This window comes from Leucopleurus acutus (assembly GCF_964270905.1).
Source record: "Leucopleurus acutus genome assembly, chromosome: 11".
Lineage (NCBI taxonomy): Eukaryota > Metazoa > Chordata > Mammalia > Artiodactyla > Delphinidae > Leucopleurus > Leucopleurus acutus.
In genome coordinates, this window is record NC_139152.1 from 43,798,207 (window position 1) to 43,825,962 (window position 27,756).

The following is a 27,756-nucleotide window of genomic DNA, read 5'->3' on the forward strand; positions in this document are numbered from 1 at the left end:
ATGCAGGGGACATGGGTTCGATCCCTGGTCCAGGAAGGTCCCACATGCCGCGGAGCAACTAAGCCCGTGCACCACAACTACTGAGCCTGCACTCTAGAGCCCGCAAGCCACAACTACTGAGCCCGTGTGCTGCAATTACTGAAGCCCGCATGCCTAGAGCCCGTGCTCTGCAACAAGAGAAGCCACCACAATGAGAAGCCCGTGCACCACAACAAAGAGTAGCCCCCTCTGGCCGCAACTAGAGAAAGCCCACACGTAGCAATGAAGACCCAACGCAGCCAAAAACAAATTAATTAATTAATTAAAAAAAAAAACTCTCCGATCTCTTTTGATCCTTTATGTGTACTTCTACATGTTTTTCTCACAAATTATTTCACAAAAATATTTCCATGTATCTACTTAGCCATATATTTCCACTTCCAATCATAAATGAAACGTCCATCGTATCAACACACCACAGTTCGTAAGAGAAAAGGAAAGAGCAGATATATGGAAGTGCTATGAAGTCAAAGAAGGAAAGATTGTGAGATCTGAGTGGAGAAGAATTCTATTATTTAACAGTTAAGACCCTCCATGCAGTCATACTTCCAAAAAGTCAGAGAATAAACAAGTTATCAATCATTGGGCAGATCATGTATCTCACTACACTGGTAACATACTCCGAATCATACCCTAATTCTACCTTAGTCACATTTCCTCTTGTTAACAATCAGTATGGCAGCCACAATAACAAAAGCCCCACTGCTACATGGTACTACATAAAGCAAGACACCCAGATACCATCCTTTGCATTTGGGAGCTTACAGGCATAAAACTAAGAGGAGGAAGAAGGGAGTATGAGTGAGGAAGAAGGGAATATGAGTCAGGAAGTGACCCAGTCTAGAATTCAAAAAGATGACAGCACAGTGTTTCTTTGGGCCTATTAGTGGAGAATGCTGAAGCTATGATTTTTAGGTCACGGTTTTCTAGCTCTGTCTACATTTCTGGTTGGTCAAGAATTAGTTTTCCTTCCCATTTTAAAATCATGCCCCTACTACTAAACAGTGGTTGTTTACCTCACAAAGAGTTAGATACATCTCAGCAGCATTCCCAGGTACATAAAAAACACTATAGATTAATAAGGCTGAGGCAGTTGCAGAGATGGCTCTTTGTTTTAGTAAGAATTCTTACCTTTCTGTACAGGCAGAGCTCAGCTGTCGATCCAGCTCTCTCTGGTATGGCAGCCAGACGACTACCTACATCAGTAACAAACTATAGCTAGGACTTACTTAAATGATTGCATTTGGAGCAGTGCAAAAAAGCACTACTTATTCTTTTTTTTTTTCTTTCCCTGTGCTAGATGTGCATATTTACATGTGAATGGAGAAGAATAAGGAAGCAATTTATCCTAGTAGAAGTGCTGGTCTGAAGTGTGCCTGGGTTTGTATTACAGCTCCATCACAAAGTATTGTATGACCTTGTACAAGTTATTTAACCTCTCTGAGCCTTAGTTTTCTTATTTGTAAAACGGAGATAATATTATATCCTCCCTCAGGATTTCTAGGGTTAAATAAAATAATATCTGTAAACTATTTCTGCACAGTATATAAGAGCTCAGTTAGCTTTAGTTATTGTTGCTGTTGCTGCTGTTATTATTATTAGACATTGATAAAGTTAAACAATTTTCTTTGTTTTTGTTCTCTCCCTTTCCCCCCATATGATCCCCATATAATTTTCCTATACATTATATAAACACAACATTTCCTCTAAGTTGTAGATGTATGTATGCACACATAAGATGTTGGCCTGCACTAACTGCTGTTAATCCTGAACATTATGCTATAGAGCCTACCCTAGGCTAGTGTTCATTTTTACCATAGAGTCAATTCAGTTCAACAAGTAAGGAAATTAAATTAGTGCTGAGGCCAAGACTGAAAGATTCTCATATGTAGTCGAATCTAAAAGATAAAGAGTCAGTATCTCTATGAAAAGAGATCTTACCCAATACCAGGGATTTAACATTCTAAGTAGATGGGAAACTTGAATCCCAGAACTAAAGAAATCAGGTCACTCCCTTTCCCCCATATTTTATCAGTCTAAAATTTCCATGGGAATTCCCTAGTGGTCCAGTGGTTAGGACTCCACGCTTTCACTGCCACGGGCGAGGGTTCAATCCCTGGTCGGGGAACTAACATCTCATAAGCCGTGCGGCACGGCCATAAAATAGTAATAATAAGTAAAATAAAATAAAATAAAATTTCCAAACCAGGACAAGGAGGAAATGTCTCTTTCTACCCTGTTAAGTTGTTTCTAGTGTTTACTGGTGCCCTTCTTAATTTATACTTCTCGGGAATTCCCTGGTGGTCCAGTGTTTAGGACTCGGCGCTTTCACTGCAGGGGCCAAGGTTCAATCCCTGGTCAGGGAACTAAGATTCCATAAGCCGTGCAGTGTGTCCAAAAAAAAAAAAGATTTATACTTCTCAACTAGCATCTAGCAGAAGGAAGTTGAGATACCCCAAACAAACCTAACAAGTAAATCTGTTTACCTTTGACATCCTCATAAGTCGTCATGTCTCTTTGGCTTAGGGGCCATTCTACCTTAGCCAGTTCTCATCTACTAACCCCTAAACCCAAATAAAAACTTCTATTCCTTTATGTAGCCAATATTACATCTGTGGTTAAACTAATTTATACTAAAGTGTGAAAGATAGCTCCCATACTTTTCTAATAACATTAACTTACATGAATCTTTAATTAATGTAGAAGTACATTATTTAAATGTACTTCAACAACATTATTTAAATGTACTTCAACAAAGGAAAAGGGATCACAGGCTTTACTTCCTCTCACCTTGCCCAGCCCTAATACCTTGACTCCTCAGAAACAGCCCATTCAGTGTTCATCCTGTCCTTGTTCCCAATACCCAAAACCAGTAAAACTGTCTCCAGGCAAGCCAAATCCTTTAACATTAGAGAGACTCCCAGTAGAGAAAAAAGGCTGGCCACATAAATCTCCCTAGATTTGATTCTTGTACTTTTAGAGAGACCTCAGAGCTGTGACCTCACATCTTAATTTTCTCTCCCCCATTCTCCAGCTATTCCCAATCACATGGTTATCTGCTCATGACTTTAAAAAAAATTAAAGAAATGCATGATTCTAACCATATGACATTCTGGAAAAGGCAAAACTATGAAGACAGTAAAAAGATCTGTGGTTACCAGGGGCTGAAGTGGGGTGGGGGATGCATAGGTGGAACAACGGGATTTTTAGGGCAGTGAAACTATTCTGTATGACATGGTAATGGAGGACACATGTTATACATTTGTCAAAACGCATAGAGTGAACAACACAAAGAGTGAACCCTTATGTAAACTATGGACTTTAGTTAATAATAATGTATCAATATTAGCTCATCAGTTGTAACAAATCTACCACACTAATACAAGATGTGGCAGGCTGGAGGTACAACAAGGTAGGGGGTAGATGGGAACTCTTGGACTTTCAATTCTGTAAATATAAAACTGCTCTAAAAAAATAAAGTCTATTAATCTTTTTTAATTAGAGGAAACACTGGTTAATAATGCCCACCAGGTACAATGGCTAATAAGAGCCAAGATAAGCAGTACAAGAGGAAAGCCAAAAGTAAAAAATTAAGACTATAAGCCTTGATCTCAAACTGGAGAGGACAATAATTAAGACAAGGAAAGAGACTTGAGGAAATGAGAGAAAGATAACTCTCGCAGCATTTTTATAGTGACTAGTGTGCAAAACACTAAAGCAAATGTTTTCTCCCTCAGAGAAAGAGAAGAGAAGCCAAGCTCATACGGGGCACTGAGATACTCAGCAGAAAAATCACCACCATTAAGCCTCTGGCATACTTACGAGTGTCACCCTGATGCCTCTCCCTGTGGCTAAGAAATCAGAGCTTGTCATTGTAACCAAGTCTGCAACCTGTGCTGGTGCCAATCTGTATAGTAGATTGAGGTATTTTTCAGAAAAATCAAGGGGTAATTGCCCAGTATCGAAAGAAGATCTGACCCTTGAGAGGAGAAAAGAGGCGTTCCTTTTGCCATTGGATGATCCTCTCTGGAATAACATAAATGGCTCTTAAGAGAGATTATATATCTGATAAGCAGAGCTGCAACTCTGACAGCCAATCTGCTGAATGCCGAACAGAGCACTCAGCTTTCTACAATGACTCAAAGGACAAGGTAAAGCTGCAGATTTATTCTGCTGACTTTCCTTGCAGAGCTACTCAAGTTTTTCAAAGGCAAAAAGGAAGAACTCTTTCCTTCCAACCCAGGGAATTGCAAATTCCACCTGGGATCTAAAGACAGAACTATGTTTGCTCCAAATCTGACATCATCGATGTGAACAAGAAGATTTAAAGCTGGAATGATGGCTGGCAATTTTAGTCTTTAGAGCAGAAGCTGGTTCAGCTCTTCAATCTGCCAGCAGAATCAGCAGCCACACGGGGCACATGGTGTGCCAGACTGGGAATGGGCTAATTTCACAAAATTCATTCTCATTCTCTCTGTACTTTCACATGACAATTGCAAATAGTCCAGATTCTTACCAAATCACAATCTTAGGTAGCATATTTCACTGCACAAAGAAATTTCAAAGTAAAAACACAAAGGCACCATTACAAAGAGATAAATCCCAAAGCTTCCATCTTTTCTCCATGATGCTTTCTTTCCTCCTTGAAATCCTTTCCTTAACCTGTTAATTTTATGAGAAGACGTAAAAAGCAAAATCTGTCTACAATAAACTATAAATAGCAGCATTTCTGCCTCACAATTTGTATGTCACTTCTTCAAGATGAGATTTTGAACGAGAAAAGCTTTCTATACATCCGAACTCGAATATAACAGCCACATGCTATGATTTATAGGACAGTTCTTCTGTGGTTAAATAGATTCAACCATCAACAGACAAAAGAAAAACTAGGCTTGAGAGTTAAAAAATACCCAATTTGTTTAAAAGCTTTTTTTATGTTATCTTATGATAAACAAAGACTAAGAAACACTAACATTTAGAGGGAGTCAGTTTTATTTTTATTTTTAAAAACATGCATTACTGTACTGAGCAAGTACCCTGGAATAGGTACTGGAGGAAGGGGATTAATAATAACAAAATATAGCACAGAAAATTATAAGCAGGCTAAACCAGAGTAATATTTTTTCCCCAAAACAAAATACCCCTTTTTAGAAAAATGAAGGAAAAGAGGAAAAAAAAAAAGTTTTGCTCTATAAATAATACTATCAAATGATCAATTATATGTCTTAAATTTTTAGACATAACCCAAAGTCTAAAATATAGCTAACTGAAATTTAGCTAAGTGTTTACTAACACTTGCAACTGTAACCCTTTTAAAGGGATTTACCGTTTAGTTATAAAGACAATTAAGACTGAAACCTGGCTCTGACCAAACTCCAGCTGAAGGTGCTTTTCTTGTATTATAAAGTCCAATTTAAAAGGGGCATTTTGTTTTATTTAAGTCACTAGCATATGGTTAAAAAACTTAAGTTTGCCCTGTTACATCCTTTGAGCAGAACATTTAAGTTCTCTTTCTTCTCCTATGAAAGAGCATCCAGAGAGCATCTCTTGCACCTTGTTCGTAATGCACAATTTATCGGCATTTCGTTTCCTTTCTAAATGGCCGGGAGGGAAGAAGAGCTCCATAGCCACTGTGTGTGGTTAGTAATGGCGCTTTTACTTGTCATTGTACAAAGCCTGTTAAATATTTACAACACAGCAATATCTAGTCCTAAACACCCAGTTGTGAGTTTGAATTTTTTTAGAAATAAATCTATGACAAGTTTTCCCCAGCAAAACGCCAGAAGACTCTCCTAACAGCTTCAAGAGACCCAGCGGGTCCAGAGGAGCAGTTATAGGCCATCTGGTGATTACTTATTATTATTTATACAGCAGTGTAGATGTACACACAGATGTGTTATGAATCCACATACAGAGTAGGCCTTAACAAGGGCTTCAGACAAAACGCGACTGCTGAGCAAGTCAATCTGCATTAAAGAAACATGCTAACCAGACAGAGGGAGCACAGTGGCTGTGCTTCAATTTGCCGCATTAGCTGGAAGAGTTTTTGATAAAAGAACAAAGAATTCTATATAATAATGACAATATCTTGTAAGTTAACAACCTAGTTATATGTACATGGTTTTGCAGGGGTGGCAAAAGAGGGATTAATGAAGGACAGGCTCTCATATCCAGAAGGCGGTTTATAAACTCAGCAGTTTGTAAAAGAAGGGACTAGGAAAGAGGCCCTTCTCCTGACTTAGGATGAACTGAGATACAAAGACAGAGGATTTTTTTTTCTATCAGGAATGTTCTGAGAACAGTTTCTGGGCTCCCATACCAAATATTAAGTCATATCCAAGGAAAACAAGAGTGAGTAACTGAAAATTTTCACCTTAATTTCTTGGGTATAGCTCCAATTAGGTTCATACGGCTTTTTTTTTTTGGCAGACTGGAGCTTGGATGCTTTTAACCTACTATGCTCTTAGTAATGTAATAATAAATATAACACAAAAAACTAAAATAACCAACCACTTGTTTCTAAGAGTAAATGTCAAAAGTGCCAGATCTGACATTAAAAAAACTTGGGTTTAATTCCTTGCTCTTAACATGACTACATTTTTTATCCCAGTCCCAGTTTTTTTCTTTACTATGCATAACAGTGGTCTACTGCTATTACAAGATTACATAAAACTGCAGCATACTTAAAGTGGACTGAAAGTTATTTCAAAATCAACATATTATTATTACAAAAAACAAGGTTAGCATTTGGCCTAATTGTGTATAAGGCAGTGTATCTTCAGCTGCCTGACAGCATGCAGGCACTCTTACCAGATGGGAACTGGATTAATTATTGAATGAAATATGAATTATTAAATAAAATTTTGAATTTTATTTATTTATTATTTTTTCTTCGGTACGCGGGCCTCTCACTGTTGTGGCCTCTCCCGTTGTGGAGCACAGGCTCCAGACGCGCAGGCTCAGCGGCCATGGCTCACAGGCCCAGCCACTCCGCAGCATGTGGGATCTTCCCAGACCAGGGCACGAACCCGTGTCCCCTGCATCGGCAGGCGGACTCACATCCACTGCGCCACCAGGGAAGCCCAAAAATTTGAATTTTTTAAAACTCTTGGCAGGCGGTGAGAAAGAAAGGCTTATTTGTTTGCCTGAAATTGTTTTCACCTGTTGAAGCATGTAAAGATAGCACATATCACAGCACATATCACCACAAGTGGTGTTTACGTACCAGAGCCATTTTTTCCTATGTTATTCTCCAATTCAAGATGCTCCCCTAACATAAAGAATTAGTAATCAACACCAGCCATTCTTCCTTGCTTTTCTTTTGTGCCAATGCCAGTTAATAGGAAAACTTGCCAAAGGGACAGAACTAACAATCCAGAGTCCCACAGTACCAGTAGAGCCTATTTCATGGGAGGGCTGGGATAACAGGAATAATCTCTATAGATTTGTGTTACATAGGCAATAAAATATACACCTTTGCAGCATGCCAGCATTTAACCAATCATAGAAGCTATTTGTTGCCTCATATATTACAAAGCAATAGAGATTTAAGGGATAATGTTCATGGAGGCAGAGGATACGAAGCAATAAACAGCACTGGAGGTTGGTTAAATGCCAAGTGAAGCCAGGACTACAGCACCATAAACATTATTCCTATTATATGACAAGATAAGGATGTAAAGAAGCTGCCCTCCATCCCACCACAACTAGGGCTCTACTGCTACCTTGGCCTTCGGAAGGGAAAGCAGGCTCCGGAGTTCTTTGAACTAGTTATACGTGTCGTGTCTCAGAAAGATATGAACAGAACATCAACCTGTACCTAAATGTTCTCTGGGAGAAGAAAAGATCTGGTAGTAGATATCCTCGGTGGGGGTGGGTTGGGGATAGAATAACAGCACCTCAGCATCACAATGGGTAGAGAAACAATCAAAGGATTTTTCCTTAAAAGGACAGAGTCGATACACAGTGGCTATGACAGAAACCTTTCTCAAAAATGGCTAATAATGGGATGATACTACCCATGAATAGTACCTTCTCAGAGGAAATGTGTTCCTGTTCTTAAGGAAATAGACATTCTAAGTAAGAAGCTTATACAACCAGCTTCTGCTCAAAGACTTGATGGTGGTAACCAGGACTACTTAAATCTGCATAATTCATACTGCAAACTAGCATCATGGGCCTGAAAGGGAGGTATAGGAATATGGAAATTGTTGACTCCTGGTAATAAAGATTGGACAAGGAATTCCCTGGCAGTCCAGTGGTTAGGACTTTGAGCTTCCACTGCAGGGGGCACGGGTTCGATCCCTGGCTGGGGAACTAAGATCCCACAGGCAGTGCTGTGCGGCCAAAAAAAAAAAAAAAAGGTACAAATTTCCAATAAAACATTTTAAGGGAATTCCCTGGTGGTCCAGTGGTTAGGACTCCATGCTGTCACTGCTGAGGGCCCGGGTTCAATCCCTGGTCACAGAACTAAAATCCCACAAGCCTGGAGGCATGGCCAAAAAAAAAAAAGGACAAAAGGCATCCAAAAGGTAAGATATTGAACTGTATCCACATGAAGTAACATCTCAAATTCAAGATTACTGACACACAGTAATTTTCCCTGCTTCCACATGCAACAGAACTTTATAATCCACCTTCAAGTAAAAGTGCCCCCCAAGCATTAAAAACTTACAAGTATTCCTAGATTCAGCACCAAACTGTATTTCTAATATTTTAATAACACAGAGGCAAAGCTATTTTATAGTTACAATGTTTTTTAAATAGATGCTATCTTATAAACATTTCTGAAACCCATACAACTCAAATTCAACCAGCGCTTTACCACAGGGTATCTGGGGCTCTGCTGCCTTAACAACACTAACCCATTCTCCAGAGGCAGCTCTATTAACTATTCCTGCTACCACATTCTGTAAAGAAATATTAGCAGGAATATTACTTTCCCTGAGTTCCTCTTCATGAGGGTGATGAGGCCTCAAGAGAAACAGAGACTCAACAGGAGAATAGGAATAAGTTAGCTCAAAAAACCCTATCACCTGTCTTTCCGGATAAGAATGCAAAGAACACAAACTTCAGCAGCCATCTTTTTTTAAAAAGTACATGTAGCATATTTAGAACTCAGCTGTGTCACATCAGACTTACTGTTGGGAAGTGGATCATGAACAGAATCCAAAAATAACAGCCATTAAAGACCTAGCAACCAAAACATGTTTACGTATCCATTGAAAGCCCGGTGGTTTTGATTATACGGTGCAGCGCATAATCCACTAGTCTATTTTAGGTGAATTTTCCTTTCACCTCCCCTTAATATTATGGCATAAGATGATTTCTGAATTTAAGGGTACACAGGGTAAAATCTGGGCAGAGAACAGATATTTAAATAATATAAGATTCCTACAGTTTTTGTTGGTTGGTTTTTTTATGGATCAGTCTCTTGAATTATAATTTGCTTTCATTCCTTCTTCATCTAACTGGTAGAAGCCACTGATTTTTGAGACTTCTATGGCTGCTGAGTTCTAAACATGCCTTGCAAAAATGATCATGGTCCTTATTACCCCTCCTGGGACTTACATAGCCGTTTTATTATTCTACCATTTCTGGAGTAATCAATGAATCAGTGACAACTGATTATAAATAGGCTTGAAGGCCTCAAAGTGGCTCCAGAATGAAACCATTTTCAAGGTAATAAGGAAGTTGGGACGACAGGCCAAGGGTAGTTCACTTTACCAAATTTATCTTCTCTGTCAGATTTTCACTATTTCATATAACATAAAGCAATCATAGTAAATCTTGTAGAGATCCCACTCTAGAGTTATTTGTTACTAGATATTGGGAGAAACCTGAAAGGAGACTAAATATAACTAAAGAACTACAATCTCGGGACTTCCTTGATGGCGCAGTGGATAAGACTCCGTGTTCCCAACGCAGGGGGCCTGGGTTTAATCCCTGGTCAGGGAACTAGATCCCACATGCATGCCACAACTAAGAGTTCGCATGCCACAAGTAAGGAGCCCACCTGCAGCAACTAAGACCCAGTGCAACCAAATAAATAAATAAGTAAATAAATATTAAGAGAACTACAATCTCACCTGACCATAAGTTTTGACAGGCAAAGCAGGTAAAAGGATGAATCATGCTACCTCAAAGCCTTAAGTTGTAGCTTTTTATCCTTTTTTCTATGAAACAGGTAACTTGAATCCAAAAGAAGGTAGCAATCTCCCTCAGTTCCACACTCACTGAGGGAAAAAAAAGCCTCAGGATCTATGCCAGAGGTTATAATGAATCCTAATGACCAAAATACCAACAAACAATTCAGAAATGGGAGGGAAAAGTAGGGGAAGGAAAAGGCTTATGGTAAACAGAACCCAACAATACAAGAAGGACCCAAAGTAAAAATCCCTGTTTTCCTACCTCTAGTCCAAAATAATGCAAAACAAAAACAAAGAAACAAACACAAAGCCCTTCTGGGATCTCACAAATCTCAGTGAAAACTACTTTTTTCTGATGAGATAGCCTGAAGAAACCCTACTGATATATTTTCTTTCTCAGAAAGCTTAAGAGATGCTTTTCCTATGTATTCCTTTATTTTTACCATCCATTTTTATTTATTTAACTCCTTGTCTGGGTAGTCTTAAGCATACAATACATAAGAGGGGCACTGAGCAGCTTAAACAATAAGTGAAGAAAAATAAATCTTTTCACCAAAAGTGCAGATTCTTTAAAGTAAGTGAGATAAGTAAAAAGGGTACCGCGTAACTATTATGGGAGTCACAGTAAGCACTATAATCAACAAATTCACACACAAAAATTTGGAGGAATCAGATTCAGGTATGTACTCCCATAAAGCTGTCTGAAAACAAATTTACTCTATTTTCCCAAGTGGCTTCTATTGTAAAAAATATATATATACACACATACACACATATACACACACACACACACACACACACACACACACACACACACACATAAACCGCATGAGGAAAACATGCAGTCAACAAACAATACAGTTGAAAGCTTTGACAAGGAAGGAAATAAACTCTACAATGCTAAATACTTCAGAATTGGCTTTTTTAGTCTTTTATGAAACTTTCAGCATTTACTGGAATTTGGAGTCATCCTTCTGCCCATTCCTTGTCACCAACCCTATTTGTCTCTCAAATTCCAATTCTTAGGAATCTCTGGAACTTAACTCTCTCCTTTTTATACTTCTCTAAGTATTTACAATGTTTAATAGAACTAGTCTGCAATCTCACATACTACCAGTAAGTGTCACTGGACAGTCACATGACATATTCCTAACTGAAAAGAAATTCAACCCTTCAGGCTCCATAAAATCAACTGTTGAAGGCAAATAAAACTCTCTTGAATAAAACTTTCTTTGTATTCCTTTCTTCATCCTTTGTGGAACATGGCAGAATGGGAGGATCTAGGAATAAGTGTTAAGAAGGTACAAAATGAAAAAAAAAAAAAGGCAGTTTCAACAAAATTATTTAAAAAGTACATGATGAAAAATATTTGACACAATGTATACGCATACAAACAATAACATGGCAGCTAACACACAGAACAAGGCATTTAATGGTGTCAGACAGGGAAAATGGCTGAGAAAACTTGTAGCTGATACATTGCTGTGAGATCTCGGATTCTATGTTGGATTTGTCCTTCCTAGACAGGTATTTGCCTTAGCTGCTAACAATGATTTTCTTGATCAACAGTCAAAAGAAACTTTTTCTTATTTAGAAAATCCAACATAGACTCTGGCAAATTGAGGTTCAAAATGAATGGGTGCATTTTCAGCTTCCTATCCAAATATGTTGAGCAGACTTTTACATCCATGAAGGTTGAAGAAAGGATATTTCTAAACTTGCTTTGTATTTAAATAAATAGCTTTAGAAAGGAGGCGAGAGCAACATGTATTCCTCAACACTGTGTGTTGCGAAACAAACACCAGTAGAATAACAATATGAAAGACAGCAAGGCAGATTTCATTACGGTAGAGTGTCTACATTTCCTCATAACTTGGATTTACACACTACAAATCCTCTGATCTGATTACCTCCAGTGATCACGTAAAACACTGGCTTTAAACTCTTTGCCTCAGTGATAAAACAGCCACTTTGATTCACAACGAGACATTCACAATAAAGTATATTGTAAACGTACCTGTCCACAGCCCGGGGCATTGCACACAAACGGTCTGTCGTCTCCCATATTTCATATAGCAGAGCGGAGCTGAGGAGGGGGAGGTAGGGGGAAAAGTTATGTTAAATACGTTGGAGTTAAAAAAAAAAAAAGTGCTTCAAAAATATCGAGCCTAGAAACAGGTGTTCCAAGAATGCCGTCTATCAAAGCTGTAAACACAGGCTACTTTGGGGAGACCCATTAGACAGGTGGCATATGATCTACTGTGCCTCGGTTGAAACTTTTAATTAGAAAAATTTAAACCTAAAGAGTCAAGGAATTTCAAGCCTTTTACTAGATTTTTCCCTCTTTCTGCTACAGTATATAACACACTTCTCCAGTATGCTGAATTACAACCAGTGCAGTTCCCTATGTCAATAAATCCACTGAACGCTCGATGCGGAAGCCATATTTCTGAACTAGAGAAGACCAAAATTTGTCATTTAATTAATTAAGGGATTATAGGAGGGGTGCTCCATTTTACAGGGCCATAATCTGGCTCCCTGGTGTATAAACAATGAGACTGTTGGCAAGGGCCGTTTATCCCAGATTATTGCCAAAGAAAACAAAGCACCCATCCTATTGGGCTACATGGGAAATGATTTTCATTAATAAAAAAATAAAAATAAAACCCTTCTCTCCCCACGGGGAGCCTCCTTCTCCCCCCACGAATCGTCGGTGGCAAATGGAGAAATATCGGTGCCCTTCCCCCCTGATTCTATTTATGGCTAGGTTTTTAAAAGCAGCAATAAAACAAATGTCGACTCTTTGGGGGTTTACTGGGTGAATATGTTCCGGCTGTTTGTGCTGCTCTCGGCCAGAGTTCTTGGGCTGCTCTGTTGCAGCCAACAGATGTGTGCTGCTGCAGGGGATAAAAGAAATGGCACTAAAAGGCATCACCATCCATCCTCTCCATTTCTCTTTAGAATTTAACAGGGTTTATACTGTTGTTGTTTTTTAATTATTGAAGCTAAACTTTTGAAATGTTGATCAAAATTCTTTGTCAAAGAACAATAACTCCAAATGAATGTGTTGGGGAAATTTCTCATATCCCAACTAGGAATAAAAATAGAGGTGGAGATGGATAAGGATTAGAAATGCAAATCATAGTAAAAATATTCCTAAAAGATACAGAGTATTTTGAAAGAGTGAAAGAGAAAAAAGGGGGGGGTCACAAAAATAGTCTTTATAAAATAAACTCCTAAAGGACATTTTCAAACATCCTTCTACAAGACAGAAAGCTGTATGAAAGAATACGAACAAGGGAAGATGAAAGAGGAAGAACTACAATTTGAATATGCGTAGAAACGACTTCAGAACTATAACCAAATTTCGAATTTTCATCTTGGAGATAAACCAAAATGTCAGGTTAACCTCAGTCAGATCTACGTCAAAATAAATATTAAAGTGCTAGACCAAATCTGGCAATCAGAAAACCATGCCTAAAACTCAGAGGGCAGTGGTAACATCTCTCCTACTCTCTTAAGACTCACTCTAGGGTTGGAAACCCGTATTTCTGGTAGTCTGATCAGTAATTCCACAACTAATCGCTGTTTAAAATTGTGGGGTGCCCCATAAAATACAAAGGGCTTCTTAGCAATCCTTCATTGTGATAGGAACAGGGTCTGACTAGGAAGGAAACTGATGCTGCAGCACTGCTGTAATGGAAGAGAGCCTGTATGTACATAGGTGTACACAGATTTATATCACATTTAGCCAGGATAAATTGCTTCAATAAATTCTGTTCCTGGGAGAGGCCAGCTCAAGCTGATGCTTGGTACTGGGAAAATGAGAGCTTTATTCTTCACACAGCCCCAGGACAAGGAGGTCTTCTGGTTTGTTCGTTTGTTTTAAATACACTTCCTAGAACTACAACACAGTGCAAAAAATAAATACAAATATACAACAGTAAATAAATGCAAAGACCAATGCCATTATGGCTGAAAACTCAGAACATTTCTGGAAAGCAACTGATCTCTGGAAAAATTCCTAACAACTGCTGTGCTGGAGGTAATTTTACATCCTAGTCCCAGAACCTGCTTTTCTAATAAAATCACTAAATGAGAATTTTATTTCAACAAGATCCTCTAACCTATTTTCAATCAGGAAGTAAACTACAAGGGATAGAGCAGATGTAACATAAGCAGGCAGGATTCCTTATTTTTACCTTAATTATGTTTTTTGAGGCTAAGTTTTCTCAGTTTTCTACCGATTTAGAGGAGGAAAAGGGTCTTGGCTGAGAAGTGGGGCAGCACTGGTATAGGAAGTTGATTAAATAAATTCTGGAATGGTTTTCCTCAAACCACAGAATTCAAAATTTAACTTGGTTTTGCACAATCACATCACAATTTATGGCTTCCAAATTTTATTTCATTGCTAGGAAATAGAGATGAAAAATCAAGACTTTCTAAAAGCAGAAAAAAAGGCAAAAATAAGTTTTGGGGAAGAGAATTAAAATGTAACAGAACCAAGCATTTTCATGGCTCTTAAATATTCAAATCTGTCGGTCACTAACTAGGATTTCCTGCTTCCTTCCGATTTTGCTGCCTTTTGTTTTGCCATTTTCACTGAAGAGAGATCACAATGGGAGGAAGAAGGCCCTCTTTCTTAAATACCTACAATTATTCTTTTTTTTTTGGCCCCAACCGCGTAGCACGCGGGATCTTAGCTCCCCACCCAGATCGAACCCACGCCCCCTGCATTGGAAGCGTGGAGTCTTAACCACTGGACCACCAGGGAAGTCCCCCTACAATTATTCTTCAATCATTCCCTCAATCTCTTGCTCCTTTTCATTTCCATCATTCTTGCTTTTAACTTTAAAGTGATGTCTTTTTTAAAAATGAAATATTTAACAATAATGATCTGTCTCCCCACTTAAAAAGAATTTCCAGTTAACATCATTCTAAAAATTTCTTTCATTCCCAGTCTGCTGTATCAATTGCTACATATAAAGAATGTCATTGCTTATTTCTATTTGATACTTAAAACTAACCTCTGATAATGAGAGGTCAAACTGATGCCTCCTCAAAAACAAATAGCAACACATTTCTGTAGTATAAAGACTGAGACAAAAGGTGAAATCTTGAATAATGATACTGCCATTCACTAGAATTTAACTCACAGCCCATTTGTAACTGTACTGCTTGACAGGTAGATCACGTGTCCAGGCACGGCATTCAAGTCTGTCATCTGTTTCTCAATCTATTCTTCAGGATGAAACTCAAGCATTCTTTAGAACTAAGCAATAAATGACAGACAGGGGATACACATATTTAGAGACATTTCCAAAAGAAAGTGAAACGCTCTCAGTGGTGATCTTAGAACAGGAAAACAAAGATGCATAAAAAGGCTGTCCTAGGGGCCAAGGAAAAGGCTCATGTGCTCAGAATGCATGAATGATAAAAATTGGTATTCATTTAAAAGAGAGAAAGTTATCTGAATGCTGGCAGAAAAGTGAAGAAAATCCAAGGTTTAGAGAATGATTTTAATAATTGGGGTAATTTCATAGAATCTTACTTTTTTTTTTTTGCGGTACGAGGGCTTCTCACTGTTGTGGCCTCTCCTGTTGCGGAGCACAAGGCTCCGGACGCGCAAGCTCAGCAGCCATGGCTCACGGGCCCAGCCGCTCCGTGGTGTGTGGGATCTTCCTGGACCGGGGCACGAACCCGTGTCCCCTGCATCGGCAGGCGGACTCTCAACCACTGTGCCAACAGGGAAGCCCCATAGAATCTTTCTTAAATAGTTCTGTCAGAGCCAGAAGTATATCCTAAAATGGTCAATGTGCAAATAAGAAAACTGATTCTCTGATTCTGTGTGTATACATATGTATATCTATCTTTTTTTTTTTTTTAATGGAATGAGGATGGAGTCTGCCACTGAGGTCTACAAAAAGTCAGTTCTCTGGACCTGGCGTAATATAATTATTTCTTTAGTAACCAACTGATGTTATTAAGATGGCCCAACGTAAGATAAGGAATAAAAGCCATGTATCAATATAAACACACCCAATGGCCTGTTTGCAGGTTCCTAATAACAAAAAGCAGATATTGCTAAGTATAAAAAAATGAGAAGGGCATATACACCATAAATATCAAAGATTCATGAAAATCTAGAAGGGGTTCAAACTAGCTATCATTTATTCACTCAAAAGCATTACTAAAGAACTACTAAGTGCCAGGCAAAGCGGACACAAAAATAAAGACAATAGTCTTTTGCAAAAAAAGAATCTTTCTCTCAACTGTGTCAAAGAAAACCAGAACTGGACAGTAGTTAAAGCAGTAAAAAATGGATTTTATTCAGGACTACTGCAATGGTGGCTAGGAGATCTCAGTATATAAACCAGGCTCAGTTTTGAATACACCATGGGCCAGTGGGAATTAACAGCCAAGGACCAGGGTGGAGTTCAGTGACTAGAAAATTACTAAGAGGAAACATAAGGGGTAAAGGGGATTCTGGTTAAACTAACCTAACAAGATTCTTGCTGATGACAGGCCAGGGTGATGAGACATCACCTGAGGGATGGTAGAGGATGAAGAACCTAATCAGATATGCGAGAGAACAGATACTGAGGGTGGGGGGCTCTTGCTAAACTGACTTAGCAGGGTTCTTGCTGAAATTCAGTTTTACAAGGAAGTACACAGGTAAGCCTAAAAGAAGGTTCAGGAGCCTGACTAAAGTTTGGTCGGGAAAAGAATCCTTGTCATCTGGCATGAAAGATGCCAAGTAAGGGGTAAGAATGATGGCTTAATTTACAAGTTCAATTAGTCATAGGTTGATCAGTATACGTATTAGATCCCTTACTATTTCTCCTATTCTTTTTTTTTTTTTTGTGGTACGCGGGGCCTCTCACTGTTGTGGCCTCTCCCATTGCGGAGCACAGGCTCCGGACGCGCAGGCTCAGCGGCCATGGCTCACGGGCCCAGCTGCTCCGCGGATCAGGGCACGAACCCGTGTCACTTGCATCGGCAGGCGGACTCTCAACCACTGCGCCACCAGGGAAGCCCTTCTCCTATTCTTTATGGTCATTTATCAAATTATTTTACTAGCAATTCCAGAGTATATACGAGCACAAAAAAGATGGCTAAGTCTTGGTAAAAGATCTGACAAGGAAGACGTACGAAACTAGTAACTACAATTTACCTTTGGGATCAAAAAGTAAATTTAATCATTAAAAAAATTCATTAATTCAGGGGCTTCCCTGTTGGTCCAGTGGTTAAGAATCTGCCTTCCAATGCAGGGGAAGTGGTTTTGATCCCTGGTCAGGGAAAGAAGATCCCACATGCCGCGGGGCAACTAAGCCTGCGTACCGCAACTACTGTGCCCACACGCCTCAACTAGAGAGCCCATGTGCCACAAACTACAGAGCCCATGCACTCTGGAGCCCATACGCAACAACTACTGAGCCCGCGTGCCACAACCAGAGAGCCTGCACACCGCAATGAAGAGCCCGCAAGCCGCAACTAAGACCTGACGCAGCCAAAAATAAATATATTTTTTAAAATTCATTAATTCACTGAACACTTTATTCAGCGCCTACCGTATCTAGGCCCCAAAATTCAACAATGAATGAGACACACAAGATATCTGCCCTCATAGTGCTTACTTACAGTCTACAAAGAAGAGGCAAACACAAAGAAAGTAATAAACAAAATCATTTTAGATTAAGAGCAGATAATTGTTATGAAAGAAATGAAATCGTGATGTGTTAGTAACTAGAAGTGGACTACTTTAGCTTCATGAATAAAAAGGAAATGGCTGTATTATCTGTGACCAAAAGGGGAATGGGGAAGAATATAGAGATCCAGTTAAAAACTTCTGGAAGCCTTTCCTTTCATAACACGGTTGATGTTCAATAAATATTTACTGATTTAATCTGAAGTAGATATTCAAGTATACTTTGCTGAAATTTTACACTTATCTTTCAAAGTTTTGCAGAAAGCTGCTGGGTCCACAAGACAACCACTATGCAGGTATTTACGAATTTAAAGCTATATGTATTTAAGACATATTTTAAATACATATTTATAACTACTTTGTGCCTATGGTACTTTATGTGACTGCACCCAACCAATTCTATGCTTTTCCTATCATACAAATAACACAAAAGAAGCTCTACAGTTTTGGTTAGACTGTTAAAAATGGGGAGAGGGGAGGTATTTGTCAAGTTAATTGACACTTAACTGACCCTTGAAAACAAAACCTAGACCAGAGCTTTTACGGTATATTTTCAAGTATAAAAGAATGCTTGCTAATCAAGGATGCAGCAGAGAGGGCACCTTAATATGGGACTTGTGGGAGTACATATATGGACAATCTTTTTGGAAAGCAATCTGGCAATGTTTATATTAAGTGTCTTAAAAAGTTTTACACGCTTTGAACAAATCATTCTTCTTTCAGGACTTTATTCTGAGGCTAAAACCAGAAACATGGACCATTTATATATGAAAATGTTCATCATAGTCATATTTATAACAAAAAAGAAAAAGGAATTAAATGTTTAAAAAGAATGGATAAATATAAATTAAGATATTGTCTTACAATAGATATATTTAAGTTGTTAATAATAACCTTTCTGAAAGCTATTTAACAACATGAGAAAATGTTATACATTAAGTGGGGAAAAAAAGCACGATACAAGGGGCTTCCCTGGTGGCGCAGTGGTTTAGAGTCCGCCTGCCGATGCAGGGGACACAGGTTCATGCCCCGGTCCAGGAAGATCCCGCATGCGGCGGAGCGGCTGGGCCCGTGAGCCATGGCTGCTGAGCCTGCGCGTCCGGAGCCTGTGCTCCGCAATGGGAGAGGCCACAACAGTGAGAGGCCCGCGTACCGCAAAAAAAAAGCAGGATGCAAAATTGCATATGCACCATAATTCCAAATCTATAAAAAAGCAAACAAAATAATAAGCATAGAACAAGATGAGGGAATTAACGTCAAATGTTAATAATGGTTATCTCTGGATAATGGTATTCCAGATGATTTTATTTCCCTCTTTCTACCTTCAGTATTTTCCAAAGTCTCTACAATGATCACAGATTGCTTTTTTTTTTTTTTTTTTTTTGCAGTACGCGGTACTCTCACTGTTGTGGCCTCTCCCGTTTCAGAGCACAGGCTCTGGACGCGCAGGCTCAGTGGCCATGGCTCACGGGCCCAGCCGCTCCATGGCATGTGGGATCTTCCCGGATCAGGGCACGAACCCGTGTCCCCTGCATCAGCAGGCGGACTCTCAACCACTGCGCCACCAGGGAAGCCCACAGATTGCTTTTAATAAATCAAAAACTTTATAATATAAATAATAAAAAGAATACTGATCTGCATGACTTAAAAAAAAAACATGTCTGAGTTTAAAAAAAAAAAAAGGCCCGTATCTGCTAGACTATTCCGGTTTTTCTTTAAGATTTTTTTTTTTTTTGATGTGGACCATTCTTAAAGTCTTCATTGAATTTGTTACAATATTGCTTTTGTTTTATGTTTTGGTCTTTTGGCTGCAAGGCATGTGGGATCTTAGCTCCCCAAGCAGGGATTGAACCTGTACCCCCTGCATTGGAAGGTGAAGTCTTAACCACTGGACCACCAGGGAAGTCCCTCTGCTAGACTACTCTAAAGCACTAAACAGTATAGTATTTAAAAATTATACAAAGTTGTTCACTCTCTACTACAAAGCAACAGAACCACAGAACCTGACAAAGTTCAAAATGAACTACCAAAAACATCTTTCTAAAAATGTAAACTAACAGCATCAAATAGAAATAGACATGGTGGAAACTTAGATTGATACACAGGGTAAATCAAGCATTTCAAGATAATTCCTTATTAGTTACCCTCAAGGACCCGTTTTCAGAATCCACAAATGCTGCCTAACAACAAGTAGTACTTATATTAAACACTTAGAAATTGCCCCAACTGTCCAACACAAAGGGAATAAAGAGAGTTGAAACCAAGCTTAGCAGGTACTGAATGCCTTTCAGTAAGCTACAAATACGCTAAAAAATTTAGACCGGCACCCAAACAGAGCTCTACAGGCCCCATTCCCCTATGATATTAAAAAGAAAAAAATTATATACAAACAGTTCTCTTCCAAAACCATAACTTTGGATACCAACTTTCAGACTCTTAGATAATTTAGCTGCTGCTAAGCAAAGAGTACAAACACTGAAGCTCTTCACCATAGCAGCCTCAACATTTTATTCTCCATAAGATACTCTGTGCTCCTGTGACTTGCATTACATCTAGAACACTGACTTTAGGAAAAGATTCCAATAAACCTATGAACAGTGACACTATAATGAAGGTATGTTAACCGCAGAAAACAAATAAGACTCATGTTTTACTAGGCAGTAGATTATTTAGGAATTGAAATTTCTGTTCATAAATTCTGGGTTCATTTTCCACTGTAGTATTTAGCATAACAACAGTTTAACACACTATTTCATTAGTAGGTAAACCAAATGCCCCAAAAGGATTACATAAAAAGCATAGGGCTTCCCTGGTGGCGCAGTGGTTGAGAGTCTGCCTGCCGATGCAGGGGACACGGGTTCGTGCCCCGGTCCGGGAAGATCCCACATGCCGCGGAGCGGCTGGGCCTGTGAGCCATGGCTGCTGAGCCTGCGCATCCGGAGCCTGTGCTCCGCAATGGGAGAGGCCACAACAGTGAGAGGCCCGTGTACCGGTAAAAAACAAAACAAAAACAAACAAACAAAAAAGCATATATAAGTCTATAACCTTTAACTAATTAGCCTTTTGTAAAGCACTTTGCTAACAGATTGGAAAACTGAGGTAGAGAGTTAAGAAAAAAAAAATGCAAAAGATGAGTCAAGAGGTTGAGGTTGGACTGAACCCTGGTTACCTGTTCTCACACACCCCAAAGAAGATATAAAAATGGACACTGTATCTTTTTATTACACCTGAAAGTTGTATGACAACTTGCATATTGTATGACTACTCCTAAGTGAATCATGTATTTCCAAGTTTACACACAATAGGTGTTTCTTATATGTTTATTATATAAACGAATGTCCAGAAATATGAACTTGAGGGACTATAATTTCTTGGAGCATTATTTTTGTCTAGGAAAATTAAATAATGTTGATAGTTTGAACATGAAGTATATTTTATTATAATTGGGCTTCCCTGGTGGTGCAGTGGTTAAGAATCCACCTGCCTGCAGGGGACGTGGGTTTGAGCCCTGGTCCGGGAAGATCCCACATGCCACGGAGCAACTAAGCCCATGCGCTACAACTACTGAGCCTTCACTCTAGAGCCTGTGAGCCACAACTACTGAAGCCTGTGCGCCTAGAGCCCGTGCTGCGCAACAAGAGAAGCCACCGCAATGAGAAGCCTGCTCACCGCAACTAGAGAAAGCCCGCTCACAGCAACGAAGACCCAACACAGCCAAAAAATAAAAATAAGTAAATTTTTTTAAAGTATATTTTATTATAATAATTTTTAAACTCATAATCCAGTTATAGTATACATCAAGGATTGGTAAACTCCAGCCCATGGGCCAAATCTAGCCTGCCACTTGTTTTTATATGGCCCACAAGCTAAGAATGTTTTTTACATTTTTAAATGGTTGAAAAAAATCAAAGGAAGAAAATTTTGTGACATGTGAAAACTATATGAAATTCAAATTTTAGTGTTCATAAATAAAGTTTTATGGGAACACAGCCATGCTTATTCTTTTGCATGTTGTCTCTGGCTAGCTACTTCTGTGCTACAATGCTGGAGCTGTAGTTACAACAAGAGACCTCATGCCTGCAAAGCACATATTTACCATCTGGCCTTAGTTTGCCAACTCCTGGTATTTATGATAACTATTATTAATTAAAATACAAGGTTAAGATATCCCAATTATGACAAGTGTCAGAGTGATTGTTAATTAAGGACTTTTATTATGTGACTATTCAAGTACTAATTTTTCATCTGACTTCTCGAAATTTAGAAATTAGGTTTTCTTTTTTTTTTTAGAAATTAGGTTTTCTTAAAACATGATTGATTAATCTACCTCTATAGTTCTCAATCTTTAGCATATTCATCTAGGCTCCATGTAAAAATACAGATTCACAGGCCTCCTGGATTCTCTTGGCTTTGGGGCCCAAGAATCTACACTTTAAAAAACACCCTTGGTAATTCTGATGCAAATGGTCAGTAACCTACCCTTTGAGATGCACTAAATGGTTGGATATTCCTCCCGTATGGTAAACAACTGTATTTTTCAAGTTTGGTACCATAAGACATCAGTTCTCAAAGTGGGCTCCAGGGATCCCTACAGATCCCTGAGACCCTTTCAGAGGGTTCATGGGTGTTCAAATCATACAAGGGTAAAAGATCTATTTAAGGGGCAACATAGGCCAATTCATTTTTATGTAACAGAGTATTAAAAGTTCACAGATGTGGTATCAGATTCTACACAATAGCTAACCTTTAAGAAACTATCACTTTTCAGATTTTGACATAGTATCAAAGAAGAAAGATTATCTACAATTATCTGAAAAGAATCTTTCCTTTTCCTATTACATATCTGTGTAAGCACAGGTTTTCTTCGTATACTTCAACCAAAACAACATATTGTAACAGACTGAACGCAGAAGCAGATATGAGAATACAGCTGTTTTTTATTAGCCAGACATTTGATGTTCTTCCCCCAATTTTTTTTAAAACTATAGATAGTTATTTATGTTGTTATTTTTTTGTGTGTATGTTATTTTAAAATAAGCAAATAAATATTTTTAAATTTTCTCCATTTTAATTTCTAATATACTAAATATTAATAGATATAACCATGATAAGCAAAAGCTCTTTGGAGTTCTCAATAATTTTTAAGAGTATAGAGGGGTGGGTACTGAGACTAAAAGCAGTTTGAGACCCACAGTTTGAGAAATAAACAGTAGAGTGCCCTGAATTGATCAAAGGGAAAGTTAAAATTAATTTCTGGATTTCAGGCTCAGGCATGCAGGGACAGGTTTCAAAGAACGGAACCGGCTTAAATAGACCAAATAGTTTTGCAGCAAATGACTGAAAACAGATGGGAGTGAGAATTAGGCTGAATCATAAGTTAGGCAACACATGGCCAAAGCTTAGAACCTATATGGAAACAGCTTCATACAGGCAACTACTAGACTAGAACTTTCTCTCCAGACTTTTGGAGGATTCAAGGAACGATTCTGAGCTATTCTCAGAAAGGCTAATAAAGCAAAAACAAAGACAACAACTTGCTAAAGTGATATCAGGAAGCTGAGTTAGAAATAACTAGAGAACATTATACCTATCTGTGTTTGGCCTCAATATGATTTTAGAAGTAAAGAAATTCCTGGAAACTGGTAGGCTGTCAAAAATCTAGTGTTGTGTTTTGGTTTTTTGTGTACTCATTTTCAGATGAAGTGAAACAACAAAGCAATAGCAATCAACCCCAAAACACTGATCTTTAAGGATGAATTTTAAACCTTCATGGACTTAATTTAAATAGGCTGCAAACAACAACAAACCTGATAGACTCTAACATTAAACCCCAGTATGAGTTTGGTCCCAGATAGGAAATAGCTACAATATCCCACAATGATAATCATGGAGACGCTTAGAAATTCTCAAGAAAAAAATCTATTTTCTAAGACTGTCCACATACTGGCAACACAGTGACCTACCTGGGGTATTCCAATGTTCACTGACTTTCAAAAGTCCCTAGCATAGATATGTAAAATATTAGCAAACTAATGCTTGACCAAAACTTAAAAAAAAAAAAAATTTAAATGGTGCTACAAAAGACATGTTAGTACCAGAAATATCAGAAAAACCATGTTAAATAAAAATAGGATGGTGTTACTCAAGTTTGATAGCTTAAACATTACTAGCCAGAAACTTGGTGCCAACACAAATCATTTACAGCAATCGTATGTTATATTCAATTAGTCATCCTGTTTTTATAATAAAGTCAGGCATATTCCTATTTCAAAAAGAATGGTTATGCTCTATTTTTTATTTTTCTACTACATGGTAAATTTTAAGCCCCAAATAAAATGTGGCCAATGTAGAACATAAATCTCCTCTGTCCGCTATGTCAGAAAGAAGCACTATATCAGATAAGAAGATATTAGTAAGTAATTCTACACAAAGAAAACAAGTTGGATTTTGTGAGAAGGTGAGGAGATGGCAGAACAAAACTATTCCCATGAAGGCCCCAGCCACAAGCTCACAAAGTAACTTTTCAAGCTAAATCTTGGCTCTTGTTAGACTTTTCACAGATTGATATTTATTAAGGATAAATGCAGTATTGAATTAGAGAAACTTTTTTCACAGTCAGGTTTCAAATATATAAGAACATTCAGGATTAAACTCACCAAAAGATGAAAAGAAGCTAACAAAGTCATGAGTTTGTAATGAGTTCTGTTCTCCTTCATGACACTACTGTTGTAGCTCACCTTTGGTTTAGTTGGGAATCTTTCCTAGATGTCTGCTTACAAAGTTTTAAAAACTAGTTAGTAAATTTGTCTTTTCATAAAACCTTTCCTGGGCTTCCCTGGTGGCACAGTGGTTAAGAATCCGCCTGCCAATGCAGGGGACATGGGTTTGAGCCCTGGTCCGGGAAGATCCCACATGCCGCAGAGCAACTAAGCCCATGCGCCACAACTACCGAGCCTGCACTCTAGAGCCCGCGAGCCACGACTACTGAGCCTGTGTGCCACAACTACTGAAGCTCACATGCCTAGAGCCCGGGCTCTGCAACAAGAGAAGCCACCGCAATGAGAAGCCCGCGCACCGCAATAAAGAGTAGCCCCCACTCGCCGCAACTAGGGAAAGCCTGCACGCAGCAACGAAGACCCAACACAGCCAAAAATAAATAAATTTATATATTAAAAAAAACCTTTCCTGAATTTTACCATTCATCCTCCTCTCCAAGGAAGCCATGCAGTATATGTTTACTTTCAAAACTGAACTGAATTTTGCTTCACTGTATACAGGCAGTGAGAAAATTATTCAGATTTCTTTTTTTTAAACATTTCTCAACAAAAGGACAAACAAGAGAAGGAAAGGAAACAAAATACTATGACTTAACAGAAAGAAAAAAACCAACCACATTCTTTCAACACAGTGTCCACCAGGGAAATTCTGAAGAGAAAATGTCACGATAAAATATTTTAAGACATAAAATGACCCCAATGCAAAATGTTTGTTGTTGTTCATTTGTTTTGTGTTTAGCTCAAAGGAATTATTATTTCTTGTCATTTATGTTCCTTACTTTTTGTTTGTCCATCCCCACTGGGTCAGTAGAACCATTTCAATTTCTTTACATTCTATTTTTCTTCCTGATTTTTCAATAGTAAGTTCCTTGATCTGAGCCTCTACTTACGAATGTTTAGATTGGAAAGGACCTTGAGGGGTCATCAAGTCCATCCTTCTGCTTTCCAGGAGAATTCATAACTACAATCTCAGATGGATGAGAATGTGTCAAAAGAAAATGTACAAACATTTCCATTCACAATGTGCAATTTTCTAAAAATGAAAGTAAAAATTAAAACCTCAAAAGAGGAAGGTGCTTTAAAACTGCATTTATCAGCTAAAATTGCTCAAACATAATTCAACTATCAGGCTAAAATTAACACACAGGAAAGTTGTTGGCTGCCAAGATAAAGTCTTTATTTAGTCCCTAGAGATGTCTTCTGATGTTTTATTTTATTTGTAAGCACCATTTTACCTTAAGCACATAGCATGACAAACTTAGATCACCACACCAATAAATTATAAATAGCAATGATATATATATATATATCACCAGGAAAGCCCTGGGCAATAGTTTAATTCTTTGATATGTAACTTAAAATGTTCAGGGAATGATGTTTCTTCCTAAAGGAGTTTCCAAAACAGAATTTCATCTGATGACAAAAAACATACAACTATGAGGAAACACTGTTAAATCATTCTAGAATTTTTTTTTTTTTTTTTTAAAGAAAACAGGACCAGGGCTTCCCTGGTGGTGCAGTGGTTGAGAGTCCGCCTGCCGATGCAGGGGACACGGGTTCGTGCCCCGGTCCGGGAAGATCCCACATGCCGCGGAGCGGCTGGTCCCGTGAGCCATGGCCGCTGAGCCTGCGCGTCCGGAGCCTGTGCTCCGCAACGGTAGAGGCCACAGCAGTGAGAGGCCTGCGTACCGCAAAAAACAAAAAGAAAGAAAGCAGGACCAGAGGTCTTGGAAGTGGGGAAAAAATAATACTTAGAAAAAACAGGGGCCAGGGAAGGTAGAGTCCAGACACTATATTTTGATAAAATATTGTTTCCCAGGAAGATTATAAAATGAATTATTAAATAAATGGCTTATGAACCACTGGCAAGTAATGCAGTGATCTATAAACACTAGCATAAGAAAGCTAAATAGTAACTCATGTCTAACTTCACTTTCTTCATATGAAATATAGGTTAGGTAATAAAACAGTAGGTGGATTCATAACTGAATTTTACCCAAAAGGTTCATTAATGGATTAATATCAACTTAGTGATAGTGTTCTGATATTACATAGCATTGTTCCACCCTTATATATTTTTACCAGTGACCTAAAACAAAAACATAGGTGTCACGTTTATCAAATTTAACTATCAACGACAGAAAGATAGGAGGAATGGTTAAGAGGCTAAAAATAACAAGCAGATGTTAACTGGTATATAGAGAATGGATAAACAACAAGGTCCTACTGTATAGCACAGGGAAATATATTCAATATCCTGTGATAAGGGACTTCCCTGGTGGTCCAGTGGTTAAGACTCCATGCTCCCAAAGCAGGGGGCCTGGGTTCGATCCCTGGTCAGGGAACTAGATCCTACATGCTGCAACTAAAGATCCTGCATGCCGCAATGAAGATCCCGCATGCCACAACTAAGACCCAGTGCAGCCAAGTAAATAAATATATTTTTTAAAATCCTGTGATAAACCATAATGGAAAAGGATATGAAAAAGAATGTACATATATGTATAACTGAGTTACTTTGCTGTACAGCAGTAATTAACACATTGTAATTCAACTATACTTCAATAAAAAATAAATTTAAAATAAAAGGCTAAATAACATTATCACGCTAAAACAATAAACCAAAACTAACAAGATGACAATTACAGGGATAAACACAAATTCCTCAATTAAAATTTAAAAATTAATTATATAAATTAATGTGATCTTAGGCTTTAAGAACAGAGGTATTGAGTGCAGTGATAAAAGAGGCCCTACTCTCCCCTGTACTTTGTATTGATCAGATTATATCTGAAATGTTATAGTCAGATCTAGATAAGAAACCCTAAAAACTCAGGCAACTAAGTTGATAAGGAGACTGAACTTTATTAAAAATGTCACTTAAAGAATGGTTGAAAGAACGTGGGATATTTACCCCAGTAAGAGAAGCCTTAACAGAACATAACTGTCATCAAATATTTGAAGGGTTACCATGCTGACAAGAATTAGCTTTATTTATTGTAGCTTCAGATGGCAGGAGTAAAGAGTTTCACAATGTAAAGAATGTTCTAAAAAGCAGAGCTCCAATAACGGAACAGGGTATCTA

The 27,756-nt window shown here is 38.3% G+C and overlaps 1 protein-coding gene across 3 annotated transcripts in view; it reads right to left on the minus strand.

The window, feature by feature from the left end:
* The window catches only part of LOC309968569 (cyclic AMP-dependent transcription factor ATF-7), an 86,439-nt gene that overhangs the window by 55,950 nt on the left and 2,733 nt on the right, over nt 1–27,756 (minus strand). For 2 of the 3 annotated variants that reach the window (XM_082849858.1, XM_082849860.1), the window contains exon 1: nt 12,205–12,529. In XM_082849858.1, coding sequence (XP_082705984.1) covers nt 12,205–12,252 — 48 coding nt within the window. In that variant the 5' untranslated portion in view covers nt 12,253–12,529. Of the gene's footprint in view, nt 1–12,204; nt 12,530–27,756 lie in introns of those variants that run through there. The other variant, XM_082849859.1, reaches the window with a different exon arrangement.